This window comes from Phacochoerus africanus, chromosome 3 (assembly GCF_016906955.1).
Source record: "Phacochoerus africanus isolate WHEZ1 chromosome 3, ROS_Pafr_v1, whole genome shotgun sequence".
Lineage (NCBI taxonomy): Eukaryota > Metazoa > Chordata > Mammalia > Artiodactyla > Suidae > Phacochoerus > Phacochoerus africanus.
The window spans coordinates 176,651,302-176,670,328 of record NC_062546.1 but is presented as its reverse complement, the minus strand read 5'-3'; the positions used below and the strand labels follow the sequence as shown (position 1 = coordinate 176,670,328).

At 41.6% G+C, this 19,027-nt stretch overlaps 1 protein-coding gene across 2 annotated transcripts in view; it reads left to right on the top strand.

Annotated features, from left to right (window-relative positions):
* Positions 1-19,027, top strand: part of PLEKHM3 (pleckstrin homology domain containing M3) — a 191,312-nt gene that overhangs the window by 70,218 nt on the left and 102,067 nt on the right. For both annotated transcript variants that reach the window (XM_047773365.1, XM_047773366.1), the window contains exon 4: positions 9,729-9,874. In XM_047773365.1, the coding sequence (XP_047629321.1) occupies positions 9,729-9,874 (146 nt within the window). The remainder of the gene's footprint in view (positions 1-9,728; positions 9,875-19,027) is intronic.

Below are 19,027 nucleotides of genomic sequence, written 5' to 3'. Positions count from 1 at the left end.
GCACATGTCCCCCAAAATGTGTCAATATTGATAGTGTCCCCTGTTGGGACAAATATCTCCCCTGGTTGAGAACCACTGTGCTTTGAAGCAATCAAGAAACAAACACATCTCCTCTTCCTCGTGGAGAGCTTCTTCCTCACGTTAAAAAAAAAAAAAAAAACTTTCTGAAAATTTTATTGCCGTTAAAAACACTTAACATGAGACATACCTCTTAACATATTTTTATTTTTTACATTTTATTGACATATAGTTGATGTATAATTGTGTTCATTTCTACTGTACAGCAAAGTGATTGTTTTATACACACATCCATTCCCATATAGGTGATCACAGAATATTGCGTAGAGTTTCCTGGGCTATAAGTACCTTCTACTGAAACCTGTTGGTTTCTAATGAGATCTCATCATATTAATGGGTAGATTTAAGTAAAAGTAGTAGGTTATGGAAATAGAACCCTCACCAACCATCATTCATTAGAAATGTGTCAGATGCTTTCAGTCACAAGTAACAGAAGATTGAATTCAAATTGATTTGTATAGCTGAGTTTTAGGCATCAATTGATCTGCTAGTTAAAATTTTTCAATTCAGTTTTTTTTTAATTTAATGCTTCAAACAAACAGCATTGTCTCGTCTAAACCACCCGCTCCTTCTGACTGATAGATTCTCATATAATGGTCACAGGCTCAAAATGTCATGGGCATCTTTGACCATCCCTTTGCCATGCTCTCACCAATCGTCAGCTACCAAATCGTTTGCCTTTATCTCTGTAGTATTGCTGTCTTTATCCCCTTTCTGCTCCCAAGCCCACAGACTACCCAAGCTCAGGCTTGGGTAACTTATCAACAGGTTCTCTCCCCTACCATTGTTTTCTCACCAATTAATCTTTCCAAAGTTCAGATAGTTGTTCTGCTTCTAACAACTCCTTTTTTTTTTTCCCCCAATTTATTTTAGGTTTTTCACACTTTTTATTTATTTATTTTGTCTTTTTGCCATTGCTAGGGCCGCTCCCGCAGCATATGGAGGTTCCCAGGCTAGGGGTCTAATCGGAGCTGTGGCTGCCAGCCTACGCCAGAGCCACAGCAACGCGGGATCTGAGCCGCGTCTGCAACCTACACCACAGCTCACGGCAACGCCGGATCGTTAACCCACTGAGCAAGGGCAGGGACCGAACCCGCAACCTCATGGTTCCTAGTCGGATTCGTTAACCACTGCGCCACGACGGGAACTCCTGCTTCTAACAACTCTTAACTGTTCCTGTATCTTACGAACACTCATGCTGTATTGATTAGTAAAGACTTCTCTCCCTGAGCCTTTAGGAATCTTATGTTCTAGCTTCAGATTATCTGTGCTCTTTCCCCAACACCCCTCTGGTTACAGTGAGCTTCAGACAGTGTTCTCCAAACAAGCTTCCATTTTTCTGATTTGAGCCTTCTTTTTTCAAAATCTTTTTTTTTTTTTTTTTTTGGTCAAGGCCCAGCTTAGTGTCCTTATGTCTACATAGCCTGCCTTGAGCTCCACAATTAGAGTGATTGCTTCCTCCTTTCTCCTCTCTTACTGTCTTCTGCTTGCCACCTTCCAGATTTGTATTCTTGCCCCCCTTCACCCCTCTATGCAGAGGAGATGCTGATGCTTATAAGGTCCAAAGCTGAAAGCACTGATGAACTAAATTATGTTCATTTGTATTATTATTATTATTTTGGCTGTTCCCATGGGGTATGGAAGTTCCTGGACCAGGGATTGAACCTGCGCTATAGCAGCCACCCAATCCGGATCCTTAACCCACTGAGCCACAAGGGAACTCCAGTTATTTTATATAATTGATTCCTATTTTCTGTGCTTGTCATATTGTCATCCATAAGTAGACAATTTTTGTGATATCTTCCGCATGGGAATAGGTATGTGGAAATTCACTTATATAATGAGATCTCAGCATCTTAGTGGGTAGATTTAAGTAAAAATAGTAGGTGATGGTTAGAACCCATTGGTGCCATTTCAGGCACTTCCTTTAGGTCTTGCCCTTTTGCTAGATGTATAACCATGGACAGAATTACTGTATCACCCTCTGTCTCCGTTTCTTAATCTGTAAAATGCGATAATAACTACCTCATAGAATGATAAGAGAATTAAATGAATGTGTGTATGTGTGTGTAAAGTGCTTATAACAGAACCTGGAATATAGTCAGCAGTTATTTATAGTAAATAGATAAGTATTTGTCTATTTGCGTATTTATTTATTATTTCTATTTTAAATTTCTTACCCTACCACTCCTTTGAAAGTCTTTAGGAAAAAAGCAGACAGGCATAGACATTAATGAGAAACTCTAATACTAAATTTAGACTGATTTAAATATACTAGATGCAGAATTGATAACATTTCATTATTAAACTTTTCGCATCTTACACTACTATAAATATTGGTATTAAAGCATCTTATAAGGAAAGTTAAAAGTAGCCTAGAAACTAGAATTCCCATTGTAGCTCAGCAGAAATGAATCTGACTGGTATCCATGAGGACACAGGCTTGATCCCTGGCCTCATTCAGTGGGTTAAGGATCCGGTGTTGCTGTGGCTGTGGCGTAGGCCAGCAGCAATAGCTCCGATTCATCCTCTAGCCTGGAAACCTCCATATGCCATGGATGCGGCCCTAAAAAGACAGGAAAAAAAAAAGTAACCCAGAAACTCAAAACATTTCTTTGGAAATGAAAATCTATGTCACAGATCATTATAACTCAATGTAGCTGTTTAGTAGATAGAAAAGCAGTCAGAATATCTCCAGCAGTGCACATATTTACTTACTTGCTTTAGCAAAAATCAAGATTTATTGCCTTTCAAGATAAATTTTGACTAAATATTGACTCTAGGTTCTCAATCATTGTTTACCTGAAAGACCAATAAATCTTGACACTTCTCAACATGAGTTGGAGTCTACTTGGTATTTATTAATTTATTTCCTATGATTTATATTCTTAATAACAACATTCCATGAGATTAAACAAATAAACATTGTACAGTTTAGCAAGAGTAGAAAGTCTTTAATTTCTGTTTTGTTTTGTTTTGTTTTTTCTGCAGAAGCCTTATTGTTTCCATTTGGTTCACAGGTCAGGAAAGGGCTCCAGGGTGGTTAAAAAACTGCTGAGGTCTACAGGGGGGACAGAAGCCCTGACCCCAGGGCCATGCACAGGGGTCCCTTGGAGTCCACTGGGCTCTGGAGGTTTCTAGCCCTGCTTGGAGGGTGGGTCTTTTACAAGATGCTCACCCAGCCTCACCTGGAGAGTTAGTCACCTGCAACATATCTCTTTGATGAGTTTCACCTCCTTATCTAGGAAGTGGCTCTCCATGATGTCACATGGATGGGGGCTATGTGGGCAAAGCCAGGAAAGCCAGGGCCCACAGATCCCACAGGGCCCAGTGCAGGGTCTTCTCCAGGGTTCTTCCACTTCAGTCATCTTGGGTGGGCTTCTGCATGTACTGGAAGAGGGTGCAGCTGCCATGCTAATTTTGTATCTATAAGAGATGCTCAGCACCCTCATGCTTCTCCTGATCCAGCTCACAGGAGTGGCTCACACCCACAAGAGCCACAGCGTTGCTAGAACTAGAAGCCCAGAAAGAGGTGGTTGACCAGGCAGTGACCTCGCTGGAACAATTCTGGCAAATTTGGTCAGCAGTAAGGAACTAACCACAGAAAATGGTGTTGGCTGGTCTTGGAGGCAGAAGATGGCACGAAGATGGTCCCAGAGGTCTCGACTAGAAAAGAGGTTGGCGGGTGCTCAGAGGAAGGAAGAAGGGGTGCTCGGGTCTGTTCCATCCAAACACTGTCGAAACAAGAGACAGATCCATGAGACCACCAGGTGTGCCGCCTATATTTTCAATCCGTAGTAATTACCTGATGTGATTTTTTGTTTCATTGCTTACTTATAGTACCTCTAGCACTGTTAAGACAACATGCAAATTGAAACGGATTTACCAATTTAATATTCATTGCAGAAAAACCCCAAAACCTCACGTAGAAGCTTGTAGAATGCTTTAAAATTTTAAACCGGTTAGTATTCAGATTAGGCTTTGAAAAGATCTTTCTTTGGTTGCCTCAGTCCTGCAGGGATAGTCAAGTAATACGTGGTTATACTTGCAGGTGATCTCTGTCTTGAACAGCTGCTGTCTGCTGGTCTCAGTCGCCTCTGCTCTGTGTCCAGGCACAGTGCTCAGACTTTACAGGCATAGCATTTGCCATATTGCTGTGTCAAAAGGAAAACTCTTTAGCTAGGTACATCCATTTTACATGGAAGGAGTTATTTACTTCTGTTATGTTCTTAAGGACATAGCTGTCCTAGCAACAGCTCCAGTCCTTTCTACACGTGCCAACTTAAATTATCCAAAATGTGTGTCAGCCACAATAAGAACCATTTCCTTCCCAGCGTTGCTTATACTTTTTAACGTATATCAGCCCTCTGACTGGGTAGCCTAACTTTTTGAGTCAAAGTTTTGGCCAAGGATGAGTGACACTTTCTCTTTACAGTCTCTCACAGCCTTGAAAGTCATTTATAGACAAACATAAAATGAAGCCCACCAGAAAATTCTTTTCTGATGAACAGAAATGAATTTCAATATAGTTTGGAAACAGCAAATTTAAGGATTGTATTTGAGTATGTGTAGTCCTTCCTAACCGTGAAGTTTTCCTCCTCTGGGAAGAAAATACACTGCCAGAAGACTTAAAACCTTACAGAAAAAAATAATTTTGAAGTATTGCCATTCAAAGTGAGCCTGTACACCAAACAAAGGACTCCTGGCAGTGTGCCATACTATTCACATTAGTAGAGGTGGGACACATTTTTTTCTTGATTTCCTCTTTTGTCCCTTTAGTTTCATTTGAGATGCTTGTGGATACTATTTTTCTTATACCAGACAAAATACATATTCAGAGGCATTTGTTTTCTTGTGCCCGATTCTCCAGTGCAAATATTTCATGTCTTAATTGATTTCATGACAAAGTAAATGTCTTCTGCTTCATGGGTCACCACCTGGTCCCAAAGATTCAGAGTAACTTGGATGCTTGAGATAGGAAACGTTTTAAAATCACTTATATCTAAGTAGGTGTTTCTCAGTGTCCCTCATCCTTGCCCTCTTCCCGTTACAATTACGTAGAGTTCTGTAGCCTCAGTTCCACCTATATTAACTTGTGAACACCTGTGAGATCAGTCTCACTTGCCAGCTCCATCCCCTTTTACAGTGGTGGGTGCAAATCTGGGGCCCAGGTTTGCTTTGCTCCGGCTTGCCTTAGTGGACACCAAAGCTACATTGCAAAAATTGCTTCTGCCCTGTGTCCAACAATCCTTTGTTTAAACAAGCGTTGTGCCTAGCTTTGTCCTAATCCTAGGCTCATTAAAGAGAATTTTCTGCTCTATACTCATTGTGACACCTTATTTTAAAAAGTACATATTCAACATTTAATGAGCCAGTGGTTATAGACTGTAGGCTCAGAAAGCTAAGTTCTTTCTGGCTTTCTCCCCCTCCCTAATTCTTGTAAAAGAACAAGTCATTGAGCCATCATTTCTGTTTTCCTTCATTTTGCAAAGTCTTATCCCTAGAGCATATGATCAGGCTCCAGGGCTTCAGTCAGCATTTACCCAGCACTTCCCACAGCTGACTGTCTCACTGGAACACTGGGTGGGAGGGAGGAGGCAGGGGCAGGGCCGTCCCCTTCCACTCCTGTGGCCATCGCTCCTTACCCTGGTGTGCATACAGTGAAAGAGGGTATGAAACTTGCCAGCTTTTTCTATTTTAATGGAGCAAATGAAAATATGTCCTCTCTCTTTATCTCCTTCTCTCTCTTTTATAAAAGCACCTTCTCTTCTGTTTGCCCTGTTCTTTTCTTAGAGCATTTCTACCTTCCAAATACAAAATCCTGGATTTACCTTACCAAATGAGGTGTAGAGGGTGGAAAGCACTGGGTGAATTCTTTCCCTAGAGAGAGAGAGAATCACCTGGATCCAGCCACAGCTCTTGTTGCTTTTCTCTTGTGCCCATGAACTTTCCACCTGCTGCCCAAGGGGAAGGAGGGCTGCAGTTGGTAGCCAGGAAGTAGAAAGAGGTGGTTGGCTTCCTCTCAAGATCTCGGCTTCAATAATGCCTCATTGCAGCCAATTGAGCTAACTAGGTACACTTATTAGAAGAAAGACTGTGCCTTTGTGGAGAATTATGCCAACATTTCTGCTGCGGTCCCCAGCAACAGATTCTTTGGGGTGTCTTTAGAGAAAGGCACTTGGGAAATGGACTGTACATGCAGCAAATAGGATTGCGGTTAAATGGTGACATTTGTTTCCAAAGTGTATCGGAGGGAAAGCTAAGTTCTTCAGAGCATGTGTTCATTAAAGATTTGAAGTGGGGTGGGAAGCAATAAGAAAAAAAAAAGGCCAGTGGGTTCTCTTGTGAGATAGTTTTTTTGTTCCTGTGAATTGAATACACTCTCTGAAAAGTTTCAAAAAGAGACCAGGAAGAATGTATTTGCTTTGATCCTACGTGGAGTGTTCCCTACTACAAATGCCTTTTAATTTAAAAACATTGTTGAAAAGTCTGTTTTGAAAGTACATGAAAATATAATATGTAAATAAGTTCTAATTAGTTATTTCAATTAATTATTTTTTGTCTCTGCTTTGCAGCTCTATTTTTATCCTCATAATGTCGCTTGTCAGAGTCCAGCTTTGACATCCTCCAAAAAATGTGTTTTTTCTAACAATCAGAATTAAGAAAAGACATTTTCCCCCCTGCCTGTTGAAAATCTCACAATGATAAAGTACAATCCCAGATTGTGTATCTTTATGGAGATTGTTTCAGAAATTTTTTTGTCCATGATTTGCTACAAGGATATTAAAGAAGGGAATCTTGCAGTTAATCCAAAGAACGGGTGTTTTCTGCATCAAATAAATGATATGTGTTGTTTTTTTTAGAAAATGAATCTACGTCAGGCCACTAACCTGCCTCTAATCTCTTCTTTCTTAACCATCCTATGTTCTTTCAATGACAAATACACTGGATTTGGAGATTAAAAGTTTGAATTCTTTCTAATCAAATAAGATGCTTCTCAGTGGGGGCTGTGAATGCTCCAGAAAGACACTGGTAAAGTGAACTGAGGTTGTGCCTATGTAATAAATTTTTAAAAAGTGACTAAGAACCTGAAATGTTGATTTTGGAAGCCTAGAAATTATGTGATAGATTATGAACTATCACATAATTCACTGAGCAGTCTGCCCACCCTCTGTACTTCACTTGAATAGAATCAGAATTCGAGAGCTTGGAGGGACCTTTGCAGTCACCTAGAACTCAGAGAGCAATTCTCAGCTTTTACCCACCATATCCCTGGTAGTGGTTGGGTGGGTGATTAGGTAGAAATGCATGTTCCTGGGCCCTACCCCAGATTTACAGAATCAAAATCTCTGGGGCTGGGTGAGGGATGATGAGGGAACTGCAATTTTCAGGAACATCTTCCGAAAATTCTGATACTTGCTGAATTTGGCAAACCACTGGTTGAGGCCAACTCCTTTATTTTGCGAAGAGCACTTCCTGACTCGGTTTGTGCTTGTCTATATGGCAGGTATTCAAAACACTCCTAAGCATGCCGATAGGTTGAAATCTTCTTCTGGGTCATTAGGGGTTGTCAGCCTTTAAAACAACAACAAAAAAAAGGTGAACGGTTTAGTGAGCAAAATTGAGTTTATCTGTGGATAGCAGAATTTTAATTTGGGACACACAAACTACAGTGAACCCAAAGGCAAGTCTGGAGAACAAGGGAGAGGAGCAGTTCTGTAAGAGAGGAAAGGGGGAAGTTGGGAGGGGCTGTTTTGAAGGAAAGTTCTTTGGAGGAGAGTGCGTGTTTGGGGTTGTGGCAGCTTCTCATTGACTGGGTTGTTGCTTGGCAGGGAGGAAATCTTTCTTTTTCCTGCTAGGTTGTGTAAAGTCAGTGGCCACAAGCAGAATGTGCCTGAGACTTCTGCTTTCAGGGCTTCCTACCTCCGTTTTGAAGTTTTCCTTAAGTCACTTTCATAGGGTGATTTCAGCATCAAGCGTAGGAGAGCACAGGTGTGAGTATCGATGCCATTTAATTTGCGATAAAAATGAATGCTTTATGAATTTTATGATACTTTTATTTATGAAGTACACATGAATAAGTTCCTTCTTAGATTGGCAGGCAATTTTTTTTTTTTTTTTGGTCTTTTTAGGGTTGCACCCTAGGCATATGGAAGTTCCCAGGCTAGGGGTCAAATCAGAGCTGTAGTTGCCAGCCTGCACCACAGCCACAGCCACACCTGATCCAAGCCATGTTTGTGACCTACACCACAGCTCACCACGAGGCCAGATCCTTAACCCACTGAGTGAGGCCAGAGATCGGATCTGTGTCCTCATGGATACTAGTCAGGTTCATTTCTACCAAGCCATGATGGGAACTCCACTTTGTTCAATAAATACGTTTGAGCTCCTTCTAATGGAAATGGGGTGCAGCCTGATCATTATTATTACTGTTATTAAGGGTAATCTGTTTTGTACCCATATCATAAAATAGGCTTCATGTGAGATTTCTTTGATCACTATAGTTCTTGTCACCCAACCATGAAATGGGCCACAAGGAACGATTTCTAAAATGAAAGCTGTAGATGAGGAAAGTCAGAAAAATGATGCTCTTTGTATAATCATGATTACCTATGCTGGATGTTGTCCTCTGGGTTGATTGTAAGAGAATTTCTCTTTAAAAAAAAAGAGAGAATTTCTCTCATCTTCAGTGGAAGGTGGTTCCTCCTAGCTAAGGGAAAACAATGGCTTTTTTACAGGGCAGGGCCACGATTTATTACCAAGTCCCGCCAGCAGAACTAGGACAGTACTCACAGAATTCCTGGGCTTCTTTGGCCAGGAGAAGTGCCTTAGCAATCACTTGCAGGCACCCAGTGGTCTTCAGAAATGGTCAGGATTTGGCAAAGTAGAGATCAGAGAAGAGGGCATGGTGTGAGGAGAAATAATCCATGCCAAGAGGTGGAGGTGGCGTGAGCAGGCCGTGTTTATTTGGGACGCAGTGAGGAGAGTTCTTTGACTAGAACAAAGGGTTATATTCCCACTGGAGAGTAGGAGCAGGTAATTGGAAAGGAAAGATGGGGGCCAGTCAAAGCACTCATTCCTTTCATTGATTTCGTAAGCAAGGGAAGGCTACACATCAGGTTTTAGGATCCTTTTAGAGTCAGACAGGCTTAGAGCCAAACCCAAACTTCATCTCTTACTGGCAAGGTGACCTCAAGATAGAAATACCTCACCTGGCTGAAACCTTAGTTTATTCATCTGTAAAAGAGAGCTAATGCCGTTTTCCTCATGGAGCTGTGGTGCTTGTTAAATAAGATTCTGTATGAGGAGCCCCCAGCCATGTTCCTGATGGAAGCGAAGTTTCTGAGGAGGAAAGTGAGGAGGTAAACGGAGGTTGGTCCTAGGAGACTGGTCTTTGGCAGCTATATGCCGAAGAGATGGAATCAAAAGAGGCCAGAAACAGGGTATCAGTTTCATCAGCCCCTCACCCCCACCCCCAGGAAGAGAAAGGGTGGAAGCTGCCAGGCTAGGGAGAAGGGAGCGTGCCTGTACACACATGCCCCGCTGTTTCTTTCCTGTTGTAGACTTTTGTTTCATTGGAGGATTGTGTGACTTTGTTCTGTAGTGTGAGAAATACAACAATCAGAGACTTTTTCTTTTGCCTTGAACAGGATGCCAGCGATCCATAGGTCTTTCCTACGGGAAGGCCAAGGTGTGCAATTACAGCGGCTGGTATTACTGCAGCAGCTGCCACGTGGACGACAGTTTTCTCATCCCGGCACGCATAGTCCACAACTGGGATACTTCAAAGTATAAGGTAGGCATCCACGCTACACTGGGTTCGCTTCATAATAGCATGTTGGGTGTCTCCGTGTTGTCCGTGGATCCTAAAGATAATGATATGGGAACCTGAGGCTGACTTGAGTAAGTAGTCTCGCAAAAGCAACCACTTTCTGCTCTTTCCCCGACTTTAAACTCTTTCTATTGCATTATTTCCCTCCTTTCTGTGGTTTTAGCTACCAGAGTACCTGTACTCATACGCTGATGACTCCTGCTTTTATCTCCAGCTCCAGTTTTGTTAATGAAAGTGAGATCTGTGGATTTCATTGCCTAATGACATTTATCTCAACTTTAGTTTTCAACCTAATAGTCTTCAGGATATTTGAACTGGTTAGCTCCATTGCACCCTCTTCCCACCCTTGTGCAAACCAGGTAATCGAATTTGGCCAGTTGAGAAATCTAACCCCCGGCAGGAGTGGTACTCTAGGCTTAGGATTTTTTTTTTTTTTTTTTTGTAGTCCTGGGTCCGGCCACACAATAGAGAATTCTGTTATCTGATCTGATTAGAAGCTTTCCTGACCCTTCTGCCAGAATGTAGTCACATCTGCTTTAAACGAACCCTCCCTCCGTGCAGAGTGCTACATACAAAGACAGGCCAAGGTTTTTATACTTCCTTGCTAATAGGTAGCTGAGACTTGCTTCCATTGTACCTGTATTGCCCGAGAGCAAAGTAGGCAGGAAAGTAACCTATAGCTGTCACCTACCTGTACTCTTTGAAGTTTAAAGTGAACATGACAGGCCTGAGGGGCCAGGTGGCTTGCATCCTTCTCTATGTCCCTGGGCGTCTCCTGTTCCATGCAGTAGCCACCCAGCTCTTCACCGACTTGCTTGCTACGTCAACGAGAGAACTGAAGCCATGAGATTTGAATACAAATATCTATCTGCATTAATGCAAATCTATCTGCATTTTTCTAATGAAAAACTTCAACATTTATTTTATTTTACGTTATTTTTATTGAAGTATGGTTGATTTACAATGTGTTAATTTCTGCCACACAGAAAAGTGATTCATTTATACATATTTATATATTCTTTTTTTTTAAATATTCTTTTCCATTATGGTGTATCACAGGATATTGACTATAGGTCCCTGTGCTGTACAGTAGGACTTGTTTTTTATCTACATAATAGCTTACATCTGCTAACCCCGGCCTCCCCTCTCCCCCTTGGCAAGCACAAGTCTATTCTCTCTGTCCGTGAGTGTTTCTGTTTCATAGATAAGTTCATTCGTGTCATATTTTGGATTCCACATGTAAGTGATATCATACGGCATTTGTCTTTCTCTGTCTGACTAACTTTGCTTCGTATGATAATCTCTGGGCCCATCCATGTTGCTGTAAATGGCGTTATTTTATTCTTTTATGGCTGACTACTATTCCATTGTATATATGTATCTCATCTTCTTTATCCACTCCTTGGTCGATAGACATTTGGGTTGTTCCCATGTCTTGGCTCTTGTGTGTCTACATTTGTACCTGTCCTTACTGCTTCCCTCCTGTGTGGAGAGGAAGAAGAGCCTTTTCTCTCATTTCGAGATCATCCTTCCACGTGCGCCCCAGATATTTTTACCCATCTCGGGAATTCCTGCCCTTTGTTCCAGAGCTGATAAAGGCATGTCCTCCTTGGCCAAACCTCTGATGCTCCCTGCCTTCTCCGTTTGGGCTTGGCTGGCTCTCTCCACACCACCACCACAGCACATGTGGGTCTCTCGAATTACACTTATTTAGGGTTTAATAGCAGGAGCTTATTGTTCAACAGACATTTATCCAAATCCTCCATCCACCTCCAATTAGGTGCTTGATTTGTTGGGCCAAACTACTGGATCTTCCCTGTGCCTCCATTTCCTAACCTGTGCAGTGAACCCACACTACTTGTGTTCAAGTGTTAGCTTTGTCACTGATGAGCTGTCTAGCCTTGGCAAGTTATTCAGTCTCTCTGTGTTTCAGTTTCCTCATCTGGAAAAGGACAATAGTAACTCATAAGCTTACTCATGATTAAAATGGGTTCATGCATGGGAACAAAGGACCTTGCACATAGTGTGTACCGAAGAGTGAAGCCTGTCCTGTGGGTGCCTCAAACTCAGTACACTCCAAATTGGCGTCCTTACACCCTCACCAGACATCCCTTTGGGTATGCAAGGCTCCACCACTCCCACCACCGGGCCTGGGAGACTTCCTAGATGGACTCTTCCCTCTGGCACACCAGCCGGACCTGACTGGTTGGCAGAAATCCACGGCTGACCTTGAGCTCTGAGCTCACGCTCCCCACTGCAACATGCAGCCCCACCGCAGGACTCAAATCCTCAGCGTGACTCACGTGGAAGGATTCAGCGGCCTCCTGACTGTGTTTCCTGCCTTCAAGTCTTGCCCCAGCAGTATTTCAGAAAAGTCCTGCTTTGCCCTAACATTATTTCCAAAAAGTCCTATTCTCACCTTAGGTAAATTTTATACCCTCTCTTCATCCTAGTTTCCTCACATTTAGAATGGAGTTAGCAGTAGTTACAGGACCTACTTCATAAGGCTGCTGTTTGCTTAGATGAGTAATTCACAGAAAGCAGCAGTGCAATGTCTGGAATGTACTCAATTAATACTGTTTTTTACTATGATTGATATAAGATACATCCAAACCTCTTAGCCTGACACGAAGACCTTTTGTGACCTCCAGTCCCGGCCTTTCTAGCCTCTTCATCCACTCCGTCTGCCCCCACTGTTCCCTTCAGGATGATGACACTCCTTCCCGTCGCCCCGTCCTCCCAGGCTGCTTCACACCCCTTGGCTTCCTCTCGCCCTCGTTCAGACCCTAAACCCGGCCTCAACCTCATTTCCTCTCTTGATACTTTCCTTTCCCTCTGCCAGACAGTTTTCATTCTCTCCTCTGCATCTTGTACTTGACACTCTGAACGTAGGCTATAAATATATTTGCCAGGTGGGTGTGAGATAAAAACTTATTTAGAGGGAAAGAACATGGTTGAGTTGGGTTTAAATAGTTGAAATTAATCTACTTGGAGCAGGGCTTTGACAGCTGAGAGGTGTGGAGAGAGCAAGGGAGCAAGGCAGTGCCAGCCCCGTGATCACTGAGGGCTTAGGCTGATGGCACCTGCCCTCAGGCTACAACGTGCGCATCAGTGGAGCTAAAGCAGAAAAGGTGGCACTGAATGAGGAAAATGAAAATCCCAGGCATGGTTTATGAAGACATAAGACAGAGGAGATCCAGCTCTGTTTGCCATGATCCAGACCATCAATTCAGCGGTCACGAATGCAAGCAGTCTTTCTATAAAGCAGATATTTTATGGTGGTCATGCAGGTGACAAGGTTAGATTTTGAGATGATAGGTAAGTATTGAAGCTATCAGGTACCCTCACTTCATCCATGTCGCAAGTGAGGAAAATCTCCTTTCTCGGATCCTCCCTTCCTAGGACCTCGGACCAGGGAAGCTTTTAAAGAAAGAACAGAGCTGTTCAGTTTTATCTGGATCATCTCTCACTGGCCCTAAGTAACTATATTCCATTTAGTCCAGTGTCTGTGTCTTTGCTCAGATGCCAGGATTTAATTTAATGTTCCTAATTGGGAAGATCAATTCAGACCTATCAGTTTCCAAGACCAGACATCGTTTTGTGCAATCTGCCTGCTTCTCCTTAATTGCAAGTACGTGACTGGCTTGAATATCCATTTAAAAGAGTGAAAAATGGTTTTGCAGAGCAGAATGAAATCTGTCATCTTAAGCATTTGCTAGTGTGCCCTCCAGAGTAGTAATAATCCTAATTATTTTTAAAGCAGGATTTCATCTATTTTCCAGTATACATCCTGCAAATTGAGTTTGAGCTCCAGGATTACCTAGCAGCTAAACCCTGTCCTCAAATTCTATAGCCATTTTCTAATGAAATTCTCTCTGAGGATCACTTTCCCTCTATTCTCACCACCACTACCCCCAATTCAAAAATATCAGGCATGACAGAGGTAGTAAGGAACTCACACTTAGCCTCCACTTTTCCTAAACTGTACGCCTTCACTGTGCTTTTTAAAAACATTTTTGTATCTTAGCCTGAATATTCACATTCCATTTAGCCAGGGGTTTTCCATGTTGCATAAACCATTTCCTATCTCTTTATCTTGAGAGGCATTCAAGGCAAGCTCTACTGCCCTTGCGGAGCTGGAGAGTAGCTCGCTGATGGGAAAAACCACTTGTTCAGAGTCATTTGGAGATTCTGAGAACAAATTGTAATTAACCTTAAGATTCCTCCTCCATTAGCCCACAGTGGCTGTTTTAGTAGAACCAAGAAGTTTTCTGGTTGGGATTGATCTTAGTAAAATTTTTGCTGTGATTTCTCATAATAGAAATGGGAAAAATACTGGAAGGAAACATTGCACCAAAGCAGTAAGTGGTTATTTTGCTGTAGTAAGGTTGTGGGTGATTTTTTTCCCCTCCGAATATATATATATATATATATATATATATATATATATATATATATATATATTCTATTTAAGAAAATATTAGGGGAGTTCTCTAGTGGTGTGGTAGGTTAAGAATCTGGCATTGTCGCTGCTGTGGCATGGTTTGATCCTTGGCCCAGGAACTTCCACATGCAGCAAAAGAACTTACATTCAAAATGAAATTTAAAATTACTCACTGAATCACTGTCTATAACAGACAGATTGGAAAACAAAGTCCAGTCAAAAGGACAAGTTGCATAAATTGGGTGTGTGTGTGTTTTTAATTCACAGAAGAATATGGAATGATTGCCTAAAAAAAAAAAAAAAAGCCCAAGGAAGAGTTTTATGATCTAAATGGAATGTTTTCTAAGAGCAACATTTATGCTCTATTACCTGTTTCCATTTTTTGTGTAAAAACAAAACAAACAGAAAACACATATATGGCCAATAAATAAATAAAATCATCTCGTGATCAGGAAAAAAATTTTAAAAAGAGAAAATATTAGGGATTAACCTTTTTTAATGCCTCAGAATTAGAAATATGTTTGTTCTATCCTGTGATCAATAACTTCACCGTGGTGTAATGTGGTATGGGAGGCTATTTTTTTCTGTAAGGAAATTGCCTTGAACTGCTATACTTTTCTTCTTCTTTTTTACACATAATATACTTTCACACAAGTTGAGATTTAAAAGTACAAAGGGCATATACACATTGATCATCTCCCACATCCTGTTTTTCCCACAGGCAACCAGATGACTCCTTCCAGAGATTTTACATGCATATATATTTTTTTCTTTATTTTGTTTTTACACAAAAAATGGCAATAGGCAATACAACATATATGCTGCTCTTAGAAAACATTCTGTTTAGATCATAAAACTCTTCCTTGGGCTTTTTTTTTTTTCTTCATTTTTTTTATTACCCAAATGAATTTATCACATCTGTAGTTGTATAATGATCATAACAATCTAATTTCACAGGATTTCCATCCCAATCCTTGGGCTTTTTTAAACAGCTATTCTATATTCTGCCATGAATTTAACACACACACACACACACACACACACATGCATGCATGCAGCAGTGTATCCAACTTGTCCTTTTGACTGGACTTTGTTTTTCCAATCTTTCTGTTATAGACAATGATTCAGTGAGTAACTTTATATTTCATATATAAAGTTTTGAATGTATATGAGTGAGAATCCCATCCATGACTGAAACTACTTGTCGGTGACTTCCTACGCCTGTGTACACCTGTGAGCTGGACAGGTGTTGCCGAGCTTGTATGCTCTGCTTTACCCCTATCTTCTTGCACATGCCTTCCTTCCCTTTGCATCAGATGTCAGCTTTCACCTTCCTTGTCACTGTGCTGCCTCTAGCTGTGCTTCCCCTTTTCTACTTTATTAGCTCCAAATATGTCATGAATTTAGAAACAACCGAATTGTTAGAAGTGTGTGGTTCAGAGTCACAGCCAGAGCACTGTGAAGTTCTCATTCATCTGTTCAGCAGGTGTTTATTGAACACTTACTGTGTTCTAGGTGTTGGTGCATTGCCTCTGCCGAGTGAATTTCTCGTGAAAGAGAACGATAGAAAACACATTACAAATAAGGGACTTCTAGATAAATGAAGTATTACTGGACTTTAGTTTTTGTTTTAGAGTTGAAATCAAATGGGAACCCACACACCAGTGTACCGCCTCCTTAAGTTATGGGTTCGTCCCACTCGCTTTCTGTCTGACTGGGGAGGAGGAAAGGACAGAACAGGGATGGGGATCACCTCTTTTAAAGAGTGATGAACAGAGAGTTTACGGTGGAGTTATTAAAATACAAACTGTGAGTGTAAACTCTACTAAAAAGCACAGAGCAGCGTATCCCGACACCCAGGTTTGGGCTCGAGTTCTGCCACGAGATGACCACAGACAAGTCACTTGAGTTCTTTGTTCTCAGTTTTCTCTATTTATTACGTGGAGGTCATGATGGAGACAGATGCCCCTTCCTCTGGTTGGTGATTGGGACCTTGGCCGAATTTCTTCTCCCACCACCCCTTCCACACGGGCTGCCTGTCTGTAGCCAGATAGGCTGGAAGCGACTGGCTTAGGCAGGTTTTCTTTAGTGCTCCAGGCCCAGAGCTTATGCTAGTGTGCTGTACTTGGAACCACCGAGAGAAGAATGTGGCATGTGGCATATTTCTTGTCCGACCTCAGAGTATCTTTTCTGTGTGACTGGTATTCCTTGGAACACAGGTTGGGGAAAACTGAACCAGATTATCTGTACCAGTTCTTGTTATTCTAAGATTATGTTCTCCTCTGTGTTATTCTGATGCTTTTTCTTCCTTTACCAAAAACGAAAGTCCTCACGCCACATTCTCCTCCTTTCCAAATTGCTATCTATTGTCCCACATTCCCTTTGCCCCATTGTTTTATTACCCTGGGCTATTTTTGCGAGGGAACGTACCAGGACACTGTTCCAGAACCTCTTGGAATTACGCAAACCTCAACAACATTTGAGAATTTTGCTTTTAAGAGGTAGCTGTCACTAGCATGACAAAAGACATATTATGTTCAAATCTGTATTAGTGGTGCTTAATGTTCAAATCAAATGACAAATATATTTACAGATACATCTATGCATCTAGCAGACTGATCACTACTAGTTTGTAGATAATTACAACCTGAGTAGGCTCTTTTCTCCAACTCCTCCTGAGAGAGAGATGGGGTAGGGAAACCTGGTTCTTCCTGGACCACCTGCTTCTCAACGCTCATGAATCACGCACCAGAGCCACTTCGCAAACTGTGACAAAACCACAGTCACACACAGAATTGAGTTCTTATAGCTTACACCATTCTAAGTTAAAAGAGCTATGGAAAGAAACCGGTTTATGTTAATAATACTAATGTTATTAATAAATATTAAATATTATTCAGTACAATACTAACAGGCCAGTAGGTTTGAAAAATGAACTGTCAACCCTGTACAAATCGTGTCTAATGTGAATGGAGTGGGATCACGGAAAAGAATGCCAACCTAAACCATTCACTTTTTGAAAGGGAAGAATATTGGGCTTATCCATTGGCACCTATGAGCTGAGTTTTCATCTCAGAAACAGCACTGAGGCTTTGATGTTTTTCATACTTTGGTAGGCAAGAAATACGATGGTAGCTCTTAGCTCTTCGGTAGAAGGTATTTGGTATTCAAATATAACTCATAAAATATTTTGGTTAATAAGAAAATTTCTCTCACATCAACTTTATCATTTAAGAATATCGTTGGTTCCCTTCCCTGAGTAACTATATATTTTTTTAAAAAGCTTTTTTAATTACAGTTGAGTTTGAAAGTAGAATGCTCAGGCTAGTCTGGAGGGCCATTTCGAACTTATCCCTACTGATTGCCTATTTTGCAAAAATAGCCTTTAATATTTGCTGCACTTTGAGTTCTCTCAAAAATTCCCTCATCCATGTAGTGGATGGTTCTCAACCAGCGAGCATGTGCTCAGCCTCACTGCCCAAAATGGCTCAACAGGGCAGAGATTTATTTGTTCACATACTCAGGCAGCCGAGGTCACAATGGGCTGTGTATTCTTAACACTAGTTAATAACTTTGCCAAGCAGAGCCTTAGGCATTATTGAAACTAGCTGTTTTTGTTTTCAGTAATTTCAGCTTATGAATGCTGATGTGGGTAGCTGCCGGCCCATTTGCCTCGCTGCTTTTACCATCTCTGTAAAAGACTTTTTTTTTTTTTTTTTTTCCATTCGGGCTTAAGCACCACCTGAAGAGAGAAGCCTTTTAAGGCCTGGGAGACTGGCCAGTGCCCTTTGTCCTGTTCACCTACTAAAAGGTAGCATTGTTAACCTAATTCAGCCAGGCCCTGGCTCAGTATAAACACTCCTCAATAGAGGCAGAAAGACTAATTGAATTGTACAATACATCATTCTTCAGCAACGGTTTCAAGTGGATTGTACTTCATTTTCCAGAACACCGTCCATTTTTTCCTCATTTAAGATATTTAAACATAGCAAATATTTAACCATGATAAACAAGATGTTTGAACCCAATTCTGTATTTCCTGGCTGAAGTGTGAGCTACATGAGGACAGGGCCCTGCCTGTTGTGGTCTCCACTGAATGCCAGATGCCTGTTATAGTGTCTGCCGTGTATGCACCTGCATCTGTAGACCTCAAAATGAGACATTATTTAGCCCTGTCAGCTGTTATTTCATCTGGTTAAATAGTCGAAGGTTTTGGCTAATTCTCTGCGCCTCTTTGTGAGCTGGATTTGCAGACTGTAAACTTCATTAACTCCTAACTCTTTAACTCTGCAGGATCCCAGAGCATCACACAACAGAACAGGCACCTCAGAAAAACTGCTTATAAATATAAGGGGGAAAAGTGACAGTTTTTTGGGGGGGCGGGGGGTAGGGGGACACAGGCTACACCCACGGCATTCGGAAGTTCCCAGGCCAGGGATCAAACCCACACAGCCCAAAAATTCCCATTCTGGCTTAGCAGGTTAAGAACCCAACATAGTGTCTCCAAAGATGTGGGTTTGATCTCTGGCCTCCCTCAGTGGGTTAAAGATCTGGGATTGAAGCAAGCTGCAGCATAGGTCTCAGATACAACTTGGATCCAGCATTGCTGTGGCGTAGGCCTGCAGCTCCGATTCAACCCCTAGCCCAGATGCCACAGGTGTGTCCATAAAAAG